Genomic DNA, 24,117 nt, shown 5'->3' on the forward strand with positions numbered 1-24,117 from the left:
AAAGCATGTCACTAAGTCCAGCCCACACAAGGGGAGGGATATTAAGCTCCACATCTTGAAGGGAGGAGTAGCAAAGAATTTGAGGACCTATTTTTAAAACCACTACAAGATGTCTTAGGGAGGACATGACAACTGTCTTCAAATATTTGGAAAGCATTGTCAGGAGTTGCAGGCAGCTAGATTTGGTTCCACCTAAAGAGATAAATGGAACTGTGCAAAGAGGGAACAGGCATCTGGGGAAATGGCGATCCCTATGTCACTGGGGGTAGGTGTTTGGCAGGAGTTGGATGACCACTTGGTGGGGTGTTGTTGGATGGGGATTGGACTAGATCAGGTTGGGAAACTTTGAACCCTTGGTAAATAAAGTCTTACTGGCACACAGTCATGCTCATTCGTTTATGTATCGTCTAGAGCTGCTTTTATGTTACAATGGCAGAGCTGAGTAGTGTGACAGAAACTATGGCCTGTAAAACATTTACCAACTGTCTCTTTACAGAAAACATTTACTAACTCTTGGACTAGATGACCTTGTAAGTGCCTTTCAGCCCTGAGAGTTGTTGTCATATGGTGTTGTGATATGGCATTTTAAAAGATATATTTTTTTTTTTTGGGATAAATATAGAGGTATTTATGGGTGGAAATGTTGGGGGAGTGGTTGCTTTAAACCAGTCAGACCCATAGTGAGGAGCGTACTGCGTTGTATTTGGGTATAAATTATATACAATTTTGTAGGTGGATGGTTCTGAGATCTAAATCCTTTTCTTTATTTTGACAGCTCCATAAAGAGAAGGTTGTTTGTATTGCTGCTGGACTGAGGCATGCATTAGCTGCTACAGGTGATCATTTTATCTTTATTTTTTATTGTTATTTTTAATATTTTTTAGAGACGGGGTCTCACCTGTTGCCCAGGCTGGAGTGCAGTGGCTCGACCATAGCTCGCTGTAGCATTGAACTCCTGAGCCCAAGCTGTCTGACTCCCTCAGCCTCCTGAGTAGCTAGAACTATAGGTGCATACCACCATGCCCTGCTAATTTTTAAGATCTTTTTGTAGAGACAGGGTCTTGCTATGTTGCCCAGGCTGGTCTTGAATTTCTGGCCTCAAGCAGTCCTCCCACCTTGGCCTTCCAAAGTACTGGGATTACAAGTGTGAGCCACTGTGCCTAGCCTGCCCCCCTTTTAAAAAAATAGGTCTGTAATAAGAGGAAACTGAACTTTAGGGGACAAACCCTTTAGGGAATATTTCAAAGGGTCCTGCTGCATTGTGTTTCTGATGAAAAGGAGAGAACATAAGGCAGAAGTCATGTGGGAAAGACATTAGCAGGTAGGGAGGAAGGAAATGAAGTTTTCTAGCTCTTTACGTTCTAGGTATGGTGCTAGGTGCTATTGATTTGATTACTTTAATCCTCACAACCAGGAAGTGATGCGAGTTGCATTTTACACGTGAAGAAACTGAGGCACAGAGTTAAAGTGCCTGTGTAAGCTTTCACGGGGAGTAAGGTAGAGCTGGGATCAGAGGCTGGGATGGTTTGCATCCTAAGGCCCATATTCTTTGCAGGCAATTGCACTGCCTTCCTAATGGATTCTAATGTTTATTAATTTAAAAGCTTTAAGTGAGCTTGTCTCCTGTACTGTGAGTGGGTGATGGGACTGACAGTCTGTATGTGAGGGGGACAGGGAGGTGGCATGTGGGAGAACGGTGACCCTTTTATCTCTCCCCTTTTCATTTTTTCTGCTCTTACTCCTTTTGAACTGAAGGACAGCACTAATTGGCTGTGGCAGCTGAGGCTCAAGTGCTTCGTGAGTCCAGTTGTGGAGTGGAGGAAGGAGAGAGGAGGTGAGGAAGAGCTCAATGCAGGACTGTGCTGATAGTCCTGAGCTTAGCATTGATTATACTTCAAAAAAAATTCAACTTTTTATTTTGAGATAATTGCAGATGCTCCTGCAGCTGCAAAAATAAAACAGACCTCGTGTATTGTTTTCCCAGTTTCCCCTAATGGTATCTTGCAAAACTATAGTACAATAACATAATGAGGATATTAACATTGATACAATCAAGACATAGAACAGTTCCATTACCACAGGGATCCTTCCTGTTGCCCTTTTATAGCCATACCCATTTCTACGTGCCTATAACCACTTCTTAGCCCTAGGCTAAGCACTCTTCTGTTCTCCACCTCTATGATATTGTCATTTTGAAAATGTTATATGAATGGTATCATACAGTATATAACCTTTTGAGGTTGGCTTTTTTCACTCAACATAATTCCCTAGACATTCATCCAAGTTGTGTATATCAATAATTCATTCCTTTTCATTGCTGAGTAGTATTTGTTGGTATGGGTGTACCACAGTACTAATCTGCTAGGGCTGCCATAACGAAATACCACAAACTGGGAGGTTTAAAGAACAGACATTTATTTTCTCATCATTCTGGAGGCTAAAAGTCTTAAGATTATTGTGTTGTTAGGATTGGTTTCTTGTGATTTTTTTTTTTTTTCCTGGCCTGTAGGTGACCACTTTCTTACTTGGTTCTTGCACGGCATTTTTTGGTGTGCCTGTGGAGAGCGAGAGATCTCTGATGTCTCTTCCTCTTCTTGTAAGGACACCAGTCCTATTAGATTAAGGCCCTACACATGTGACCCCCTGAAACTTTTATTGCATTCCATAGCTCCTATCTGCAAATCTAGTTATACTGGGCATTAGGGTTTCAACATCTGAATTTTAGGGGGATACAGTTCTTCCCATGCCTATATATATACACACACACACACAAATATATTTACACACACATGCACACATGCATATATATATATATATATATATGTATGTATTTTTAAGATGGGGTCCCCCTGTCTTGTCCAGGCTGGGGTGCAGTGGTGTGTTCATGGTTCACTGCGACCTCAAATTTCTGGACTCAAGCAGTCCTCTTGGTTCAGCCTTCCAAGTAGCTGGGACTACAGATGTGTGTCACCACACTCCGCTAATTTTTACATTTTTATTCTTGTAGAGATGGGTCTTGGTATGTTGCCCAGGCTCGTCTTGAACTCCCAGCCTCTGACAATCTTCCTGCCTTCTCCTCCCAAAGTGTTGGGATTACAGTGTGAGCCTCTGTGCCCAGCCTGAATGAGGTCTACATATTGTAATTAGTTGATATGTATCACAAGTCTTTCTTTTTTTAAAAAATTGTTTTTTTCTTAATTTTTTATAATGGTAAAATATACATAGTATATAGTTTATTATCTTAATCATTTTTAAGTATATTAAGTACATTCATATCATTATGCAATCATCACCACCATCCATTTCCAGAATTCTTTTCATCTTGCAAAATTGAAACTCTATACCCATTAAACAATAACTCCCCACTCCCCATTCCAATGGCCTGTGGCAATCACTATTCTACTTTCTGTCTCTGTAGTTCTGACTACTGTAAGTCCCTCATCTAAGTGGAATCATACAGTATTTGTCTTTTTTGTGACTGGCGTATTTCACTTAGCATGATGTCCTCAGGGTTCATCCATGGAGTAGGATATATCAGCATTTAGGTCCTTTTTAAAGTGGATAATATTCCATTGTATGGATATATCACATTTTGTTTACCATTGATCTGTCAATGGACATTTGAGTTGCTTCCATGTTTTAGCTATTGTGAATAATGCTGATATGAACATGGGTGTACAAATATCTCTTCAAGATCCTCCTTTCAATTCTTTTGGATATATACCCAGAAGTAAAATTATCAGTTCATATGGTAATTCTATTTTTAATTTTCTGAGGAACTACCATGCTATTTTCCACAGAAGTTGTACCATTTTGTTTCCACCAGGAGTGCACGAGGTTCCAATTTTTCCAAAAACTCACCAACACTTGTTATTTTCTGTTTTTTTAAAATCGTAGCATCAAAATATGTGTGAGGTGATATCTCTTTTCATTTTCCTAATGGTTAGCAATGTTGAGCATCTTTTCATGTTTTTACTGGACATTTGTGTATCTTCTTGGAGAAATGTCTGTTCAAATCCTTTGCACTGCGCCCTCCTTCCCCGCTTTTTTTTTGAGACAGTGTCTTACTCTGTTGCCCAGGATAGAGTGCAGTGGCGTGATCTTGGCTCACTGCAGCCTCCACCTCCCAGGCGCAAGTGATCTTCCCACCTTAGCCTTCCAGGCAGCTGGGACTGCAGGTGTTCGCCACCATGCTTGGCTAATTTTTAAATTTTTTTGTAGAAATGAGGTCTCACTATATTGCCCAGGCTCTTCTCAAACTCCTGGGCTCAAGCAGTCCTCCCATTTCAGCCTCCCAAAGTCCTGGGATTACATCTTTGCCCATTTTTTAATTGAGTTGTTTCTTTTGGTTGTTGAGTTTTAGGAGTTCTTTATATATTCTGGATATTAATCTCCTGTCAGCTATTTGAAGTCTCTTATAATCTGTAAAGTTTTTCCTCTTTTTTTTTCCTCTTGTAGTCAATTTGTTGAAGAGATCATAAGTTTTTGTTTCAGCACTGTGCTTTGCTCACATTGTGCTCAGTAGTCATAGCTTTTTTTTCACAAAACAGCCTTGTCTGTTTACAGCCTAAAAAAGGACTGCTGTTTATAGGATACTCCCAAAGGAGCAGAACTTTAATGTTGCTGTTGGGTGATGGATCCTAGTTGCACACACCTGTCTGTAGACCAAATATCTAGAATTTCATCTTTGCCTTTGTATGAGGTTCAGAACATAGGTACATTAATTAGATTCAGTGGGCATGAAAGTAAAAGGCCATTCCACTGAAATCATGGCTATTAAGAAGCTATCTTGCAGTCATAAGTATGTATTTACTTGGCAATTAGGAATCTTTGAATTCGTCTTGGTGTCGTGGAAAGGGCACTACATTAGGTGTTAGAAGAACTGAGTCCTGGCATTTTCTCTGCTGTTAGCTTCCTGCGTGGGGAGACAGATCACATCCTTTCTTCAGGGCCTCAGTTTTCTCATCTACTAAATGTGAGGAATGGACTTGATGATCTTCAAGGTTCTTTGCTGCTTTGTCTCAGGTCTGAGTTGTCTTTTCAGGTTAATCATGAATAAAGTGTCATTCCACTGATTTGACTCTGGAGGAGTGTCCCGGAACTTTTTATAGGAAGTTGTGTGGTATTGGAATTTACTTTGATGGTCTTAGTCTGCCCTGAAGACTGAATTTGTGATTGGCTTGGTGGTAATCCCTGGACCAGTTGCAGGACCTCTTGAAGCAATTGAGCTTCTCCATAACACCCATATTAATTGAGAAAGAATTGGGAATTTCTCATAGCAGTGAGGTTCAAAGAGCAATCTAGTCTTATCCTGATGTGCATCTTCTCTGCTTTCTCTTCCATTCTGTTGGGAAGCGAGTGGCATCGTGTTCCAGTGGGGGACTGGTTTGGCATCATGTGGACGACGGTTGTGCCCTGGGCAGACTCTTCCATTGTTTTTCACAGCAAAGGAACCAAGCAGAGTGACAGGTAAGATGCTTCTTTCTTTAGTCCTGTATTTGTTCTTTGTCAGGAAGTAGAGACATAAACATGCAGAAAAGGATTAAATGGATTTTTGATTTTGTTATTTCTTGATCTCTCTAACTTTCTCTATTAGTTGGTCTGTTAGTCTTGCTGGCAGTTTTTGTCAGCCCAGTAGAAGCAACTCTCTTTGCTGCCAGAGTTTGGAACCCATTGAGGCATAGATGCAAGTCAGGTAGGTGGAGATTGAAATGGTAACTCTAGGACTGTTAAAAGCTAGATTGGAAGACATGATTAGGGGTTTGAAGACAATGTATAGTCATAGTGAGCCTCTAATTCTGAATCTCAGATTGAATTTACCCACCAAGCACTGTGGTAGCTGTATAGAGTTGGCCCTGCTAAACTTAATGCCTGACCAAGAGGACATGAGGACGTACCCTCTCTGCAGGCAGGCACACCCCAAAGAGGGAGCCCAGGAGGACCGTGCCTTGCGTGGCCAGTTCCTTCTCCCAAAAAGGAAGCAGGAGTGAGTGAGGATGTAGACAGAGGGGCCAGGAGTGTTCCCACAGGGAAGTCTTTCTATGCGAAAATACGAGGGGTAAGTAACGTGTTCTGCCCGTAGGTCTGTTGGTCATTTGGTCTGTATTTTCTCCTTCCTTTTCTTCCCCCTTCCCTTCTTCCCCTGTCTCTATCTCTCGTTCTTTCTCTCTGCTCTCCTTGTGGGCCTTTCTCCCTCTGTGTACTGTACCATGTCTCCATTTCCTCCTCTTCTCCCTTTTCTGTTTTCTCACTCTTTTACTTTGTGACCCAGTTTACCGAGGCTTGGCTGTAGGAAAAACTTGCATAGTAGACTTGTAGCTGCTTTTCCTGTTGCCTGGAACAAATCAGGGATTTTTGAGGGTGGTGGGAAGGGGTGGGGGAAAAATACGGAAGGATGGGTTGCAGTGGGAGTGATGTAATTGGGTGTTGAGATCATTCTGATTTTTCTAAGTCCTGGAGGTGTTCTCTTTCAGCTGGAGGTGGACTTAGCTTCCCTGAAACCCATGGGTTGAGCTGGGGAGGGTACTCTTAGAAAGGAGAAGGAGCATTGGATGTGGGACAGGTAGTTCACTTCACATGACATTAGAAACATGTATAATGTAAACTTAGACTTCTCAAACATTTTTGTTTTTTTTCATCAAGGTATTCACTTCTCCCCAGGCATATCCTGCCTTCTCATTTCTCTGTGTTTACGGGCAAACTGTTACTTCTGGCTGAAAAGCTTTTCCTTTGTGTTCCCTCTGGGAAAAATTCTAAGAATTTTTCTAGGCCTAGGTCAGATACACCTTTCTCAGTAAAGACCTTTTCTTTTCTAGCATTCACTGCAGTAGCTTCACATGCATGGATAGCACAATATATTGTATTATTATGAATTGTCTGTATGTTTTCTCATATGCTAAAGATTATGAACTTTTAAAGGATGGAAACTGTGTGTCATTTTGCTCTATATTTTAGCACAGGACCTGTTATTAGTGGGAAAAAATGTTTTTTATTTCATTTCATTTAAACAACCTGTTTGGCATCTGTTTGGGTGGGGCACAGCTTAGATTCAGAGTTGGTTTGGGGGAATTCTCTGATGAGACATTAGAATGGATCATCAACTTCCAGTCCTCAAAGTCTTTCACTTTTCATCCTCCCGTACTCACCTCATTGCCAAAGGTTCTGGGGCTGTAACCCTGGCTGTCCCCTCTTCACCTGGCCAGTAGGGGCCCAGTACTTCCTCTCTGGTGAACGTGGGTGAAAACATCTGCTTTGTCCTGTTATCATTCCAGAGGACACTTGAAGGTGTGAGGGCCATTTTATTACAACAGTTATTAATTAAAAAGAAGTGTCAGAAAAAAAAGTTACAGAATAAGTCTGCATCGATCTGCATGCTAGACTGCATGTCATCACAGGCTAGCTCCGCTTTTAGCAGTGTCATTAAGGAAGGAAAAATGCTGAATTTGGAGAAAGAAGCCCAGTTCAGAATCTGATTCTGACTGTGTGTTCTTAGGAGGCTTGGGGTTATTTAAGTGCCTGCATATGATGGCAGCTGAATGTATGAGATGTCATTGCTTCTAGACCCACTCAACCTCTGAAGTTAGGAAATACACACACAAACACACACATTTTTACGTATACACACCTATGTCTATTTATCTGTCTCTACTAGAAATCATGAGTTTACACTGATTTTTCCAATTACTATCTAATATTACATGGTTGATTCTAGCTTTTCCCCTTTTCATATCTGTACCTTTCCTCCGCTCTTTGATAGTGATGAATCTGGCTCCTTTATCCTGAATATATTTACTTGATTGTTCAATCTCCTGGTGTGTTACCAGGCTCCCTACAATGCCAGCCATCTTCTTGGCCAGTGCTGCTGACTCAGGCCTGCCTGCACTGGCTGAGTGTCTCCCACGCCCATGGTGCTGACTGAGTGTCCCCTCTCTGCCCAGTTGTTTCTGTTATAAATGTAATTCAGAAGAAAATTTTTTCTTTTGTAGGTCTAGAGAATTCTAAAGCAATGTGTGTTCTTGCTGGCTCAGACCACTCAGCTTCATTAACAGGTAGGTACCGGCTCTTTCACGGTTTAACATGCCATCCAGGATTCTCTGTGTGACTGCCTGAAGTGGTGATATTGAAATACAGAGGGAATGTCATAGACTTTGGAGCTAGAATTCTGATGCTATCACTGGTATGCTCTTAGGCAAATTACTTTTCCTTTCTGAGACCATCTTCTTGTCTATAAATGACTTTGTGGGTAGTTATGAGAATTAAATATAATACATATAAATCATGAATAGCAAACATAGGCTCACTTCCATTTCGTCTGAGTTTGCTTCCTTAACTACACAATAAAGATAATAATGTCTTCCTCTCAGGGTAATGGTGGTTGTCAAATCATATAATCAACAGTAAATTTATATATAGCATATATGGATAACACAGTGTATTATATAATTATTAATTCTTTGTAGTTTTCTCATATACCTACGATTAGGAGGGCAGAAGCTGCTGTCTTATCCATCTAATCTGTTTTGGTGTGTATTACAACTGTCTAAGCTTTCTACCTGTGTATACTAAAGTAACCTGTTTTATCCATCTGTATCTTTCCAATCCATTTATCCATCTGTATCTTTCTAATCCATTTATCAATCTCCATTTGTCTATCTATCTACTCTGTTTATCTGTTTTATTTATCTTTAATCTTTGTATCTTAATATCTAATCTATATATCTATATATCTAACTCTAGATACATAGTTTTGTGAATATTTTATATTGTTATATATTTCTCTAATTTATCTACTTCATCTCTTTGATCTATCTGTTTTTCTATCTTAACTGTTTTTTTATTCTACGCTATATCTCTCTCTTTGGCTGCGCATTCATCCTTGCATTTGAAACACCGAGCCAATACAGTATAAACTGTCTAGTGACTTTTCCTTCCAAGGCAATACAGCATTTTCTTGAAAGTGACAGTAATCCCTTTTCTTTGGCCCACATTGCCCTGACCCCTGCTGGTAGACTGGAGACTATACATCTGAGAGATTTATAATATTTTGTTTGGTAAGACCTCTCACAGAGTTGAATGTATTCTATTTTTTAAGCAAAGAGGAGGGACTTCCATACTTAGTGTTTTATGTAGAAATTCAGGTGTGTCCATAATATATGTAAATTAATGGTGGTATGCATTCTTCGACATCAAATTTGCAATGCAGCCCAGCTGAGAAGTTATTTCAAGAGCACAGGAGCCCTAATATGAGAGTTTAAATGCTTTGCAAATTCTGAGCTGCAGATAATTTGTTATTTAATGAATTTAAAACAAACATCTAATAAAAAAGCACCTGCTTTTAACTTACGTCTCACATCAGGTAGATTTATATATTAATATTTGTTAAAAGTGTTGAGTTGAAATGAATCCCACCTATAAGGGACTCCACTGGGTATCTAGTTCCTCCCTTCCTTTTACAGAGGAAGGACTGGAGACCCTAGGGTGAGAAGGGATGTGTTCGTGCCCCACAGTCAATGAGGGATGGAGAAGGCATTCTTTTCTGAGAATAAAAGTAGACTATGAGGTGTTTCTGTTTTGTTCTGATTAATCTGAAATGACTGATGGTATGTAAACCTAGAGCTTGTCTAATTGTTTGTCAACATCAACTTTTTAAAAATTCTTGTTGGTAGTAAATTTAGTATTTCATATGTAGGGCACATTTATTAATGGTGTTATTTATATAGAAATGTTGAATATTTTTATTAAGATGTAATTTATATATAATAAATTAAATTTCTTTTAAAGTATACGATTAAATAATTTACATTTCATTTAAAGTATACAATTTAGTAATTTTTAGTATATTCACAAAATGAAATGATTTTTGATATTTTGAAAATGAGCTAAAGATTGTGGAGATTAATAGCCCTGCTGGGTACTGTGGTTTACACCTGTAATCCCAGCACTTTGGAGGCTGAGGCAGGTGGAATACTTGAGGTCAGGAGTTCAAGACCAGCCTGGCCAACATGGTGAAACCCCATCTCTACTAAAAAATTCAAAATTAGCTGGGCATGGTGGCATGTGCCTGTAATCCCAGCTACTTGGGAGGCTGAGACAGGAGAATCGCGTGAACCCGGGTGACAGAGGTTGCAGTGAGCCAAGATCGCACCACTGTACTCCAGCCTGGGTGACAGAGCAAGACTCCGTGTCAAAAATTTAAAAAAAAAAGATTAATAGCCCTCTCTTTCTTCATGTGGTTCAAGCTGTTACACATTGAATTTTGTTCAATGCTCTTTAGACATTTTCTTTGGAGGGGTTGTAGATTATATAACTATTTGGCATTGCAGCATAATTTAATTTTACCTGCTGAGGCAACAGCATAATGATCCTCATCTGGAAGACAGTTTGACTTTCAAAAAGATGGTTTAGAGCTACTAAGATAAGTGAAGTTGTTTACACAGGCTTCATCATCAGTGTCTTCTTTGTAGCTCACCAGTCCACTTAATGGATTGATACTTTGCCGAGGGGGCTTCTTTGCTATCTTGTAAGAGGTCTTCATACTTTGCATACCCTGAGGAAGTCCAGGAGGTTGATCTCTCTCTGGGAATGTAATACACCAGATTCATTTCACAGAACTGCAGAATGTCAGTGTTGCAGGGTCACCTGAGTGACAAAAAGGTTTCAGTGATTTACACTCCCTCATCTTAGAGTTGAGAAGACAGACCTAGAATGTGAAGTGATGTGCCCATTGTCAAACAGTGATCGGGTAGCAGATGGAACTTGAACTGGAGACTTCTGAACCTTAGTCTAATGCCCTTTAATGATACTGTTTGACTTTCCATCAGTTTTTTGGACTATACTAGACTGCCCTAGGGCAAGCAATACTATAAAGTTTTATTGGGAAGCTACAAAATGCAGTGAAAGCAGAAGACCTGACTTCTAGTCCCTATTTGACTCCTTATTAGCCATGTGATCCCTGAAAAGTAATTTAATATCTTCCAGCCTTGATTAATTTATGTTCTAGAACAGTGCTAATAGAAATATAATATGAGCCACAATTTCAAAAAATAAAAAGAAACAGGTGGGATTAATTTTAATAATATATCTACTTAACCCAGTATATCCAAAATATTATTTCAACATGTAACCCATATGAAATTATAATGAGCCCCACTCTGTTTGCACTAAGTCTTTGCAGTCCATTGTGTGAGACAGTAGCATTTCACTTATAATGTATCTCAGTTTGGACTAGCAACATCTAAACTGTTTGATAGCCATATGTAGGTGGTGAACTACTGTATTGGATAGTACAGTTGTAGATCCTTGGATTATAAGGGTTGGAAAAGCTGAGGAGTCACAAACTGAATAGCCGTAGGGTAAATTATAGCCCATGGCCTCATTTTGTATGGCTTTCGTTTACAAAGTATTTTTGAATGTGAATGCCTTTTAGGCAGGCACGTACTCCCTGGCTTGCCACAGTCACCCACCAGTTATTCTTGTTACTAGTGTCATATTGTCTGCCCTTCTACACCAACAGCCTTCCCTTCCAATTTTCAGCTGGTGAAACTAAGTCTTAGAGAGGAAGTGATTTGTCCAAGGTCAATAGCTAGTTAGCAGATCCAGGAATAGAAACTAGAGTCACTTGACTCTGAATTTGCTCTCTTTCTGTTAAATCACAATGTCAGTCAGTCACTTTCCTGCTTGTATCACAGGATGATTGTGAGGTTAAGACAAGCTGAAGTGCTATCCAAATGCAATTCTATAGCATTATATTTTCTGCTGGACAGGGCATGCGGTGAAATAATCTTATGTTTAAAAAATTTAAGCTTAAATAATGTATCTTTTAACCTGTTATTTTGAAAGTTAAAGCATTTTTTTTCATACAAAAGGTAGTATAGGCATATATTTTAAAAACGTAGAAAATAGAGAAACATGTCTCATGCACGTGGTAGATGTTGAATAAATATTTGTTGAATGAAAAAATGAAGAGAAAAACCACACATTTTTTTTTCTTGAACTACTAAGAACATTTGGCCTTGTTTTTTATGTGTAGAATTTAAAAAAATCTTGTGATATGTTATTATGCTGTACACAAATTTTGTATCCTGCTTGGCTCCACTCAATGTTGTAATGTAAGTATAAAACGACTTCTTTTAACCACTTATTTTTTAGACTTCTGTTATTTTCCATCATTTTGGACTAATGTTCCCTCACTTCTTTTGTTCCCCTTCTGTTTGTTTAAGATGCAGGAGAGGTCTATGTTTGGGGAAGCAACAAGCATGGGCAACTGGCTACTGAGGCTGCTTTCCTTCCTGTGCCCCAGAAAATAGAAGCACATTGTTTCCAGAATGAAAAGGTCACTGCCGTCTGGAGTGGGTGGACGCACCTGGTTGCTCAGACAGGTGAGACAGTAGCAGAGAACTTACGGTTGGTGAGAGCAGCTGGGGGACAGCTGTCTAAGCAGCTGTGAGTGCTTGGGGTTAAGGCTTTTTATTGATGAAAGCTTAAGGATCAGCGACGGGGATACTGGGGTCTAGTTCTGCCATCAGCCAGATATGTGGCTTTTCTTCTCAGGGTCACAGGTTTGTACCCAAAAAGATAAGCCTGGGTTAAGTTAACTCCTTCCGGTCCTAAGAGCCCATGAGGTTTTGAGAAGGGATCCATTGCAGCAAGCGTCACCCAGAAATTTGCCCAGCTTGTTGGGAAGTCCCTACTTTGTCATAGCTATTTGCATTTCTAAGTCTACATTAAAAGCATCGGAAAATGTTAAGTGAAAGATAAATATCTCAAGATTCAAGTAGGAGCACTATTTTGATTCGTAGCTGGCATGGTATTCTGATTTAAACTTTTGTGTTGACCGTAATAAACTATGTATATTGGTTCAGACATCTCATAGATTCCCTCAAATGTTCTCACATCGTGCCATACAGCTTTTGGCATCTTCATCTTTTCCTGAATCTTTATTTGTTTCTCATCTTTCCCTTAGGGCGGTTCTGCTTTCCTGGCCTTCATATTCTTGCCCCTGCCTGTTGATTTTCACAGAGTTCCCCAGCCAATTTGCAGTTCCCAAGATCTGTTATCATGTCAAAGTATTCTGAGCTTCAGGGGTTCTCAGGAGTCCCCTTACCTACTCCTGTCCTGCTTGCTAGCTACACGTACATCTCTAGACTCCCAAATACCTAGTGATTCTTATTTTCAGGAATTTCTGGCTTTTGCAGGTTTTCAGGTCAGCTTCAGCTATCCTTGGTAAGTCACACATACTACACATTTCTATACACAAATGTAGACTTATGAGCAGTCATATCTATGATGCTTTTAATTGGTCTTTTAAAACATTTCATGATCATTTTGAAACAGTGGCCTGAATAACAAAGATGTATAATGGCTTTCCATATTACTACTTTGGAGGATGCTCTAAGGAAAGTGTGTCATTCATTAGGAGGACGGTCATCACTTTCCTCAAAGAGATTCAGATTGCTTGAAGATTGGGCTTATCTACAGAAGCTTTTCCTAAAGAGACTCCCTGAGCATGGTAGCTGGGTTTTGTGTGTGTGTAATTGTTGGTATCTCTCTTTTGTTTCAGATAATAAGCTCTGTGAAGGAAGCCACCAGATTAGTCTTGCTCACTTCTGTGTCTCCACTGCCTATCAGAGAATGTACTCATTTTCCTGCATCAAACTCTTTATAGTTAAAAGAGACTTCACATATACAAATGCATATAAGGCAGGGTAGATAGCTAGGATTTCTGACCTCTTTCCTGGGACTTAGATGTTCATGAACAGAAAGCTTGTTTGTCTTTTTGGATTCTGGTGTCCAACCAAGTAGGTTAATGTTTATTAGGCACCTATTGAGCAATGTGTTAAGCCTTGGGGAAATGGAGGAGAAAAGACATAGGCCATATCTTCCCACTAGAATGTATGTAGATAGGTATAAGTCTGAGAATATAGAGATGGAAAACTTTATCATCCATCCATCATACAAATGGTGAGGGTCTTTTTATGTACTGTGCCTTGTACTAGATGTAAATCTTGGCGTTAACGAGTCCACTGTCCATTAGGGGTGATAGACCTATGATAAAATTTTACTATATTCCAGTATGAGATGTGCAACAGTAGAGCTAAGTACAAAGTGCAAAGGTCGCTTAGAAATTAGCAGTCATCTTGAGTGATTGGGTGTTCATAGGTAGGCATTTCATGGTTAGTCAGTCTTCCAAGAATTGCAGTACATTAAAATACACTTACTACCAAATGGTGGTGAATTTGGTTGAGTCTGTCAGTAAACCCTTTAACTAGTTAGGTAGTTGACTAATGAAAGACATAAAGATGTTGCTTCGTTGATTTTAGCTTTGAAGCATTATAACTGAGGTGATTCCCGCATCTGGGCCAGCAGCCCAGCCCTTGGGGTGGGAGGTTGGAACCCATGTCTCTGACACTGAGTCACCCCAGCTCCTCTGGAGCTCAGCTTCAGGTTCCTGCCTCCTTTCAAGAGCATGAGTTTTTGGTAACGTTTCAGCTATTTAATTAGCTTGTTAATTCGGATTGCTTGTTTTTGTACATTGCCACTTACTCCTTTATCCTAAGTCCAGAATGGTTAAACCTGGGAGGTTTGAATGTCCTGGTTTTTGTACTGAATTTTGGGTAAATGGGAGTTTCCTGTTGTTTGATTCACCAATTTTGTGTTCCTTCCACAGCAGTGGAGGCTTGTGCTCTGGCCCAGTGTCATTGAGAAGAAACACCCAGGGCTTCTATTTAATCAGACTCAGCGCTCACATTAATGGGAATAAGGTTTCCTCACAGGGTCAGGAGCAGCTCATTAGTGGAACAAGGAGTTATTTGACTCTAGTTGTTTTCACAAGCTCCAGTGGTGAATTGTTCCTGGAACGAACTTGCAGGCCACATCAGCACAGAGGCTGCTCTCAGTCTCATTCTGGGAGGCATTAGTTGTGTGATATTGATTAAAAAAGAATTTATGCACAGACACTATTGGCGTCTAATGGGTAGAGGCCAGGGATGCTGCTAAACATCCTATAATGCAAGGACAGCCCCCTATAACAAAGAATTATCTAGCCCCAAATGTTAATAGTGTCAAGATTGAGAAACACTGCTCAATACTGGACATCCCCAGTGGTAGGTGCTTAGCTAGGGCAGTTCACACGGTATCAGAATAACTTTATAGATTGTCTGTATGGGAATCTGTGATGTGTTCTCTGCCCTCCCCTCTCAGGAGTCTGTCTGATGCCTGCCTGCAGTGTTTGTGATGGAAAAATACTTTTCTGTTAGTCAGAGGCACTTGGAAAGAGTCCAAGAGAACCTGTTCTAATCTGGGAGAGTTGGCAAGGGTACCTGTGTCTCAGGCACATGGTGCTGCATTCTAGAAACCTTTCCCAAGCTGCTTAATGTTGCTGATCATTGTTCTCAGGAACTTCATGGGACTCCTGGGTGACTTTATTCAGGCTCAGTGACCTGCAGGTGTCTCATCTGAGATTCATGGTTTCCTGGCTGGAGGTGCTTCTAGTGAGAGTTGGATGGCAGATCTGGGTGCCTTCCTAGTTTGTTGACCTTGATTAAGTCACTTTACCTGTCTAGGCCTCAGTTTCCTCAACTCTGAAGTTTGATATTAAAACCTGCCTGCATTCTACATAGGGCTGCTGTGATGTTCAAATGAACGAGTCTGTGAAAGATCCCAACTATTGTAAAATGCATACATAAGTGATGGCTGCCTGGGATATGTAAGTAAATTAAAGACTTAGTAGTGGCTTTTAGAAAGACTTCTATTTCCACAGGGTTAATGTGACCTTGAGACTACTAGCCTGAAACTCATGAGCTGGCCAGGGATGCCATACTCTTTCTCACACCTCCATGTGAAGAGACCACCAAACAGGCTTTGTGTGAGCAACAAGGCTGTTTATTTCACCTGGATGCAGGTGGGCTGAGTCCGAAAAGAGTTAGTGAAGGGAGATAGGGGTGGGGCCATTTTATAGGATTTGGGTAGGTAGTAGAAAATTAGTCAAAGGGGGTTATTCTTTGGCAGGCAAGGGTGGAGGTCACAAGGTGCTCAGTGGGGGAACTTTTGAGGCAGGATGAGCCAGGAGAAGGAATTTCACCAGGTAATATCATCAGTTAAGGCAGGAACAGGCCATTTTCACTTCTTTTGTGATTCTTCAGTTACTTCAGGCCATCTGGATGTATACGTGCAGGTAACGGGATATGATGGCTTAGCTTGGGCTCAGAGGCCTGAGATACTCATTATCAAACTCTGGCAGCAAAGTTTCCTAAAGTCTTTTACTTGCATGCAGTAGGCAAGTGGCTCTTTCATATTATCAACAACCTGGAAGATTTTTGTGGCCTAATTTGTAATATTACCTATTAAAATTCATGGTACTCATCCCAATTTGTAATTGTATACATCTCTTTGTATTCTTATTTGTTTAATGTCTAGACTGTAAATTACACGAGAGCAGTGTCTGTTTTGTTCATGGCCATATCCCCAGCATCTGGCACAGGCCTGATACATAACAGATGGTCAGTAACTAAGTGCTGAATGAATAAGTAAATGGCAAGGTAGAGAAAAACCTGGGCTTTGAAGTCAGCTAGATGGAGGCTTGAATCTTAGCTCTCTTAACCTACTGATTGTGTGACTGTGGGCAGCTCCACCTCTCTCTGTCTCCATTGTCACCACCCTGGTTCAGCCCACTGTCACCTCTTAACTGAATCCGGCAGTAGCCTTTAACTGGTGTCCTGGTCTTCCCATATTTACTCCTTGATATAGTTTGGATGTGTGTCCCCACTCAAATCTCATGTTGAAATGTAATCCCCAGTGTTGGGGGTGGGGCCTGATGGGAGGTGATTGGGTCACGGGGGTACATTTCTCAAGAATGGTTTAGTACCATTCTTCTTGGTACTGTTCTTGCCATTGTGAGTGAGTTCTCATGAGATCTGGTTGTTTAAAAGTGTGTACCATTTCCCCCCTTGCTGTCTTTCTCCTGCTCTTGTCAGATGACGTCCAAGCTCCCGCTTCCTCTTCCACCATGATTGTACACTTCCAGAGGCCTCCCCAGAAGCTGATGCTTGAGCTTTGCTTCCTGTATAGCCTGCAGAACTGTAAGCCAATTAAACCTCTTCTCTTTATCAATTACCCAGTCTTAAGTATTCTTTATAGGAATGTGAGAATGGACTAATACCCTCCCTCTCCCCTCCAACCCATTCTTCATACCCCAGTTGAAAGATCTCTTCAAAGCCATTGCGTCACATTCAGATGGCTTCCCCTTGCTCCTAAGATAAAAATATAATCCTTAGTGGCCCTACAGGTCCTGTGTGATCTGCTCTCTGCTGACCTTTCCAGTCCCATTTCTCACCATGCTAGTTCTTGATCCCTATCCAGTCTGCACTCTGGCCTTTGCTTGGTTCCTTGAAAGCATCATTCATTTCCCACCATAGTGCCTTTGCACCTGATATTCCCTCTATTTGGCCACTTATCTGTGCACCTCTTCTTCAGTTTGACTTAGCTAAATCCTTTTTTTAAAAATCTTAATCCTTAACTTAGGTATCTGGGAGAACTTCTCTTGACATTGCTGACTAAGTCACTTCTCCTTTTTTTTCTGTTCTCATAGCACCATAAACCTCTCTTTTGTGCTATTTTTTGGTAGCATTCTTTGACTAATTTCCTTTCCCACTAGACTGTAAGCTCTGTGAGGGTAGAAGCCATCCTTGCTTTTGCCTACTTAAGACATGTTAGACAAATGAAAAAACCTGATTTCTTTGAACTTATTTCCTTATTAGGAAAATGGGGAAATAACTGCTGACCTGATATGAGGATTGAAAGAGATGATGTATTAAAGCATCCAGCATAGGACTGGCTCTTATGTCTTTTTAAGACACATTAGCTCCCACTACTCTTTTGGAAACTCATGAGCTCTCTGGAGATCACATGCTCCATTTCTTCTCTTTATGTCAGAGGTCTCTGCGGGGCTGGATGTGAATGTCTCTGGATAGGTAACAAGTTGATCAGAACACTCCTGAAGAGTACAGAAAGATCAGTGCTTACAAATGCTAAGTGCTGGTTGCTGGTGGTGTATTAGAATTTCAAGGGGAATGATTTATACAAGATCTAAACCTTTATGTGGAGTTGGTCAGAATGTCTAGAATCCAGTTGCTTTTGGGATGCTGGAAGCTTTCCCTGGATCCTACAGTATCCCAAAGTAGCCTTGTGGTCTTACAAGGGATATGGATTGAAAAAGTGAGAACAAATACAGAGAGTTCTTTGACATTCTTTACTTTCTTCAGTGTCACCTTAAAAAGCCCATGAGTCTTAGAAGTTTTAGAGAATCAATGATGAAAGAAGCAACTTCCTCGCTTTGCAAATGAAAAAAACTGAAACCAAGAGGAGAGAAAGTGACTTTATGGCAACTTTAAGCCAGAAATCCAGTTCTACTTTCCAGTGAAATTTTCCCCCTTCCATTTGATTCGTGGTTATGTCCTTTTGATTGAGATTTTTTTATTCTTTTGTTTTCCTAAAGAGGGGAATTGTATGGTACGTATGAAAGGGACTAGCTGTTAGCTACTCTTTCAAGTGTCACAGCCCAAGAAATTATTTTATTGCATTTGATGTCTAAGCATTAGTGAAATTCAAGCCCGGCCATTGATTCACACTAAACTGAGTTTATAAATATACCTAATGCTGATTTTTCTGTTTTGGGGCCAAGATCCTTTTCAGAATAGGGTGACAGTATACATTACTCCATCTTCTTTGGGACCATACATCATGAAACTTCAACCAAGCTCAGGGAGATTCTGACCTCATGGGCTCTATTTAAAGCAGGTGCTTTGGAATTAATGATGCTTGTTCTTTAGAACTTTGAAAACCCAATGGGTGAAAGTCAAGCTGAGCCCAAAGGCTTATTTTGAAATGGATACTTTTTGATTCTTATTAAAGTCATGAGTTTTTATCCTAGAATACTTAGAATGTCAGTAATGGATAGAAACTTACAGATCATCTGGCCTTAATTCCTCAGTTTAGAGATGTGAAAACTGAGGACTAAATAGGGGAGACACAGTGAGTGAGTCAAGGAACTAGGACCAGAACTCAATCAAGTCTCATGACTCTCAGTACAGTGTTCTTTCTGCCTTGTTACATTCTTTCCAGAGATGATGAGGAAGTGTGGACCACTTAACTAGTCAAATCCAGGGACCTGAACCAGGAAGATAGTTCCTTCTGTGTCAGATGTTCTGCTTTGGCCAGGCATGGTGTCTCACATCTGTAATTCCAACACTTTGGGAGGCTGAGGCAGGTGGATTTCTTGAGCCCAGGAGTTTGAGATCAGCCTGGGCAATATGGCAAAACTCCATCTCTACAAAAAAATATATAAAAATATTATCTAGGTGTGGTGGTGCGTGCCTGTGGTCCCAGCTACTTGGGAGGCTGGGGCAGGAGTATGGCTTGAGGCCAGGAGGTGGAGGTTGCAGTAAGCCAAGATTGCACCACTGCAGTCCAGCCTGGGTTGACAGAGTGAGACCCTGTCTCACAGAGAAAAAAAAAGTTCTGCTTCAAGAAAACACTTATTCTTACCTGAAGAGTGCAGCCATAGATTCCTTTAAGGATATATGTGTGGAGTAGAAACTGGGAAATGGTGCCTGAGAAGCGAGGGTCAGGAGGCCATTCTGGGATTCACAGAAGCAGCTGCATGAGAATGCAGCAGCAATCATAACTCTCATGGACCACCTTTATCACTATCAAGTACTTTCACATCCGTGTTCTCATATGAAGTTGGCAAGATGAGTAGTAGTATCCTTACTTCACAGAAGAGTCCCTAATTGGTTAATGGCATTGCTCTGTTTCACGTAGATGGACAGAGCTAAAACTTGAATCCCATCTTTTGTCCCCAAGCCTGCTATTCTAATTCCAGATCTTGTGTTTCTCAGAGAGCTCTAACTCATCAGCGAAACTTCTTTTACTGTTCAAAGAAGCATCTTTCTCCAACTATTGCCAGTGATACTACATTTCAGCAAGCAATTGGAAGGAAATTCGTAGGTATCTTTAGTCCGTTAGCAGATATTTGTGAAATGCTTCTCTATATGTATATAGCACTATGCTACAGAATACAGGGGAATTTAAAATCCAGAACCACCTTTAGGAAGCTTTTGGTTGGATGAACAATTAAATATTTAGTAGAAGAATAAAAAGAATGTAGCCAAGGGCCAAAGGAGTGGCCCAGACACTGCAGGCTCTAGGATTTCAGGGGAAGGAGAGGTCAGTGTGGGTGAGGTTGGTCAGGGAAGGGTGTGAAATTGTGGTTGGGCTTTGGGAAGGTCACATTTTAATAGACGGAGAGTTTGACTTGGTTCTCTTGCTTTCTCTTTGTCCTCTGGCAAGACACTAAACTCTCTGGCCCCCTCTCTTCCATCTGGCCAGTACGTTGACATAATGATCTTTAAGGGTCATTCCAGCTCTGAAATTCTATCCTATAAAAAATAAAACTGGCCTAAAGAAATGGTCATGGATGCATTCAAAGATTAAGTATAATGCCATTTACTGCAGCCTAATTTATAATGACAAAAACAAAGGTATGGAAACAAATGAAATTGAAGAGAGATTGGTTAAACGAATGATGGCAGAGCCATATGTTGGAATATTATATTGTCATTAAATAGAATGTTTTAGAAGGATATTTAATGACAGGAATATGCTCATGGTATAGTAAGTGAAAAGAATGATTAACTATACTGTAACTTCTAATTTGTTGAAAGAAAAGAAGAATGCATAGAAAAGACTAGAAGGAAATGGGCCAGGTGGGATTATGAGTGAATTTTGTTTTCTATGCTGAATTTTGAATATTTTCAATTTGATTATATCTCCTATAAATACTATTTTAAAGTTAATGAATAAAATCACTTACCCCTCAGTGCAAGAGACTGGCTCCTTTGCCATCTCTTCCCATGTATATGTCCTTGACAAGTCACTTGCGCGGGCCTCAGTTGGGAGGTTGCGTGGAAGAGAGGCAAGATACTTTAGCAGGAGGCAGGAGAGTGACCATCTATTTTTGGCTCAGTCATGAGTCAGCTTTGTGACTTTGGGTAAGTCCCTCCTGAACATCCCTGAGCCTCAATTTCTTCATCCGAAGAGGGGAATTAGAGGTCACAAAAGATCCTTCAAGTTGCGAAATATATTTGTTCCTAAAGATGGATAATTTCTCCACTATTGTGGAACTGGCTAAGAGGCCTCTTTGGCTTCTTGAGCCTGGCCTCTTTCTTTTCTCTTCCGCTCCCCTGCACTTGGGCTCTGCTGGCTGCAGGCTGATTTCTGTTACTCAGAGTTCAGGGTGAATTGGAGTAAAAGTTGAGTGTCAGGGGCTCTGCGCAGGTAGGGTGTAGTGACAGCACTGAACCACTAGAGGGAAGCATTGTTTGATTACTTTCTCCTTTCCCATTTTTAGCTGCTGTGTCTGCAGGTGAAGATTAGCCTTGATTTGCCTGGGGGTTTCAAATTCTAGCATTTTAGAATTAAAAGGACTTTGAAGATCATCCAATAAAACCCCGGTATGCTGCAGATGTGAGATGATAGAGGCTTGATAAAGCAAGCGACCTAGTTAAAGTCACACAATGTGTTTTTTTCAGGGTCTACACTATAAAGGAAGGCTGCAGACAGAGCCAAGGGTGTAATCAGTTGAGTCCACAAAGAATAGACAGGTCCCATGTTGTGCAGAAACCTAAAGGATCTACTTGTATACTTGGATTCACTGAGCTCCTCTAGCCAGGTGTTAAGAGGCCTGGAGATAGAGAAGAAAAGATATAACCCTGCCCTGAGGAGCTGCTGTCTGGCAGGGGGAAGCATGCACAAACACACAATGCTACCCCAGGTGTCTTCCCCACTGTTTGGTGGTCTGCCTAGTCTAGGATCCAGGCTGTGGTGGTGGCTTGGAGGCTGGTTTGTGGAAGACCCTGCAGGTGTTCTTATGAATGATCACCTCCAAGATTAGGGAGATACATTGGGTACCCTAAGTTTGTATTTCCAGTTAACTTCTGCAAGCAGTGCTTAGCCCGTTCATGTGCCATGCCTTACCTTTTCTTGAGGTTTGCGAGGAGTCCTGGCAGTTTTTTCTCCACCTTCAACCTTGTTCCTTGGCTCTAGGCTGACTTTATTTTTGGTTTGCAGGTACCCACCAGCCCTAAGCGTTGTGGTAAAGTGAAATCATATACTGGCTTGGGAGCCAGGCAGCTCTGTGACCTTGCGCAGGTTACCTTCTGTCTTTGAGAAGGGAGTTCATGCTCTCAGCTGCAGCTGTGTCATCTCTGATAGAGAGATGAAGTTTTGTCATTGTATTTGGATTTTGTGTTTGGCAGTGAATACCCATTGATCTGTGGTCTAGAGAAGTGTAGCATGTGTGTACCTGAAGCAGAAGCAAGAGCCACCCTCTGAAGTGGGTATATTTGAGAAGGGGCCGGGCCTGTAGGGCCACCAGATGGCAGCAGCAGGCAGCCAGATAGCCTTGGGATGAGGCTGGTAGGGTCATTCCGGAATTAGCAAGGTCAGAGCTGAAAGGGCCCCTAGAGGTCATCCACGCTCTCCCCCTTTTTGTATGGATGGGAGAACCTAGGCCCAGAAAGGGAAAGGAGCTTGCGTAAGGACACACCCTGAGTTAATAGCTGATAGTCCTTTCTCTTAAGAGGAACTGAGACTGGTCTGACCTCTAGCTGGCTGCCCCATGGAGATCCAGGGGACAAGAGCCAGTGAGCCAGCTGTGGGAGAGGACCTGGCAGTGGCAGTTAACTGTTTGCCTTTTTCCTGATTTCTTCAAGGGCCTTGTCTTAATGATTTTCACCTTCTCACTCACAGCAAAAGCAATGTGCATGTCTTTTCTGCTCGCCTCTGCCCTCTCCAGTTCTCCTCCTCAGTTCTCTGGGGCAAGGCTTCCCATCACACTGTGCAATGGATAGAATTAGGGGTCATCTCTTAAGCCCTATACCCCACAGATGGGCAGGCCCAGGGCCTTGCCAGAGGCGTGCTGAAGACATGAGTTAGCACAATTGGTTGAATAAGAACAATTTTTTTTTTTTTTTTTTTAATTTCCAAGGGGATCAGGATAGGGCAGGGAGCCAGTGTTTGCCAAGTACTTACTATGTACTAGGTGCTCTGCCAGGTACTGCTCTGCAGCCTGAGGGCAATACTCCTGTAGCCCCTTAAGGTAGGGTTCATTTCCCTTCATTCTAAGTGAGAATTGAGGCTCAGAGAGGCTAAGTGGCTTGCATAAAGTACCATAGCTAGTTAGAAAGCAAAGCAGACTCTTGAATCCCACTGTGTTTGATATCAAAGCTTATTTTATTTCATCATGCCACTTCCTCTCAAGGTGACCTTACTGGAAATGTGGCAAGTGACTGTCTTATTCCATTCAGGCTGCTATACCAAGTAATATAGACTGGGTGGCTTATAAACAATAGAAACCTATATCTTACAGTTCTGGAGGCTGGGAAGTCCTAATCAAAGTGCCAGAAGATTTGGTGTCTGGTGATGGCCTGCCTCCTGGTTCCCCTTCTTGCTATGCCTCACATGGCAGAAGAAGTGAAGGAGCTCTCTGGGGTTTTGTTTATAAGGCCACTGATCCCATTCATGAGGGCCCTACCTTCATGACCTCATCACATCCCACAGGCCTCGTCTCCGTAATGTTAAGGGTTAGGATTTCAACATGTGAATTTAATGGGGACACAAACATTCAGTCCGTAGCAGCCCTTTAGGCTTTAGGGAGGGGGCAGCAGATATTTTGTCTCTCCTTCCTGGAGAAAGCTTCTGGGGGAGTTGTGGTGGTGAACTGCAAGAGGGAGGAGGCCTTTGAAGTAGGAAAGGGCAGGTCTTTATGGAGCAGGTTAGGGAGTGGTGGCTGGTGTTCTAAAGCCCACTGAGAAATGGTTAAATACCTTTCCCCTCTGTTCCTGTGTTCTAGCAGTTCCTTCTTCCAGGAATGCTTGTCTCTGTGATTCTTGCATAGCTACTGCCTTACTTCCATTGGTTCTTGTCCAAATGTCACCTCTTATACTCTATTCCCTTCACTGCGTTATTTTTCATCATAGCAGTTTTCACTGCCTGAAATCATAGTGTCATTTTTGTTTATTTGTTGTCATTCTCTCCTAACAGAATGTGAGCCCCACAAGGTTA

The 24,117-nt window shown here is 41.3% G+C and overlaps 1 protein-coding gene across 20 annotated transcripts in view; it reads left to right on the plus strand.

Moving 5' to 3' along the window:
* The window catches only part of SERGEF (secretion regulating guanine nucleotide exchange factor), a 235,876-nt gene that overhangs the window by 11,829 nt on the left and 199,930 nt on the right, over positions 1–24,117 (plus strand). For 18 of the 20 annotated variants that reach the window (XR_012423369.1, XM_005578479.3, XM_074014115.1 and 15 more), the window contains 4 exons: positions 776–836; positions 5,356–5,469; positions 7,986–8,048; positions 12,219–12,377. Coding sequence is in view for 19 of the 20 variants with exons in the window: in XM_005578479.3 (XP_005578536.3) it covers positions 776–836; positions 5,356–5,469; positions 7,986–8,048; positions 12,219–12,377 (397 nt within the window). In the remaining variant the exon portion in view is untranslated. Of the gene's footprint in view, positions 1–775; positions 837–5,355; positions 5,470–7,985; positions 8,049–12,218; positions 12,378–16,970; positions 17,168–24,117 lie in introns of those variants that run through there. The other 2 variants (XM_074014114.1, XM_074014110.1) reach the window with 2 other exon arrangements.

Source organism: Macaca fascicularis, chromosome 14, assembly GCF_037993035.2.
Source record: "Macaca fascicularis isolate 582-1 chromosome 14, T2T-MFA8v1.1".
NCBI classification, from domain to species: Eukaryota; Metazoa; Chordata; class Mammalia; order Primates; family Cercopithecidae; genus Macaca; species Macaca fascicularis.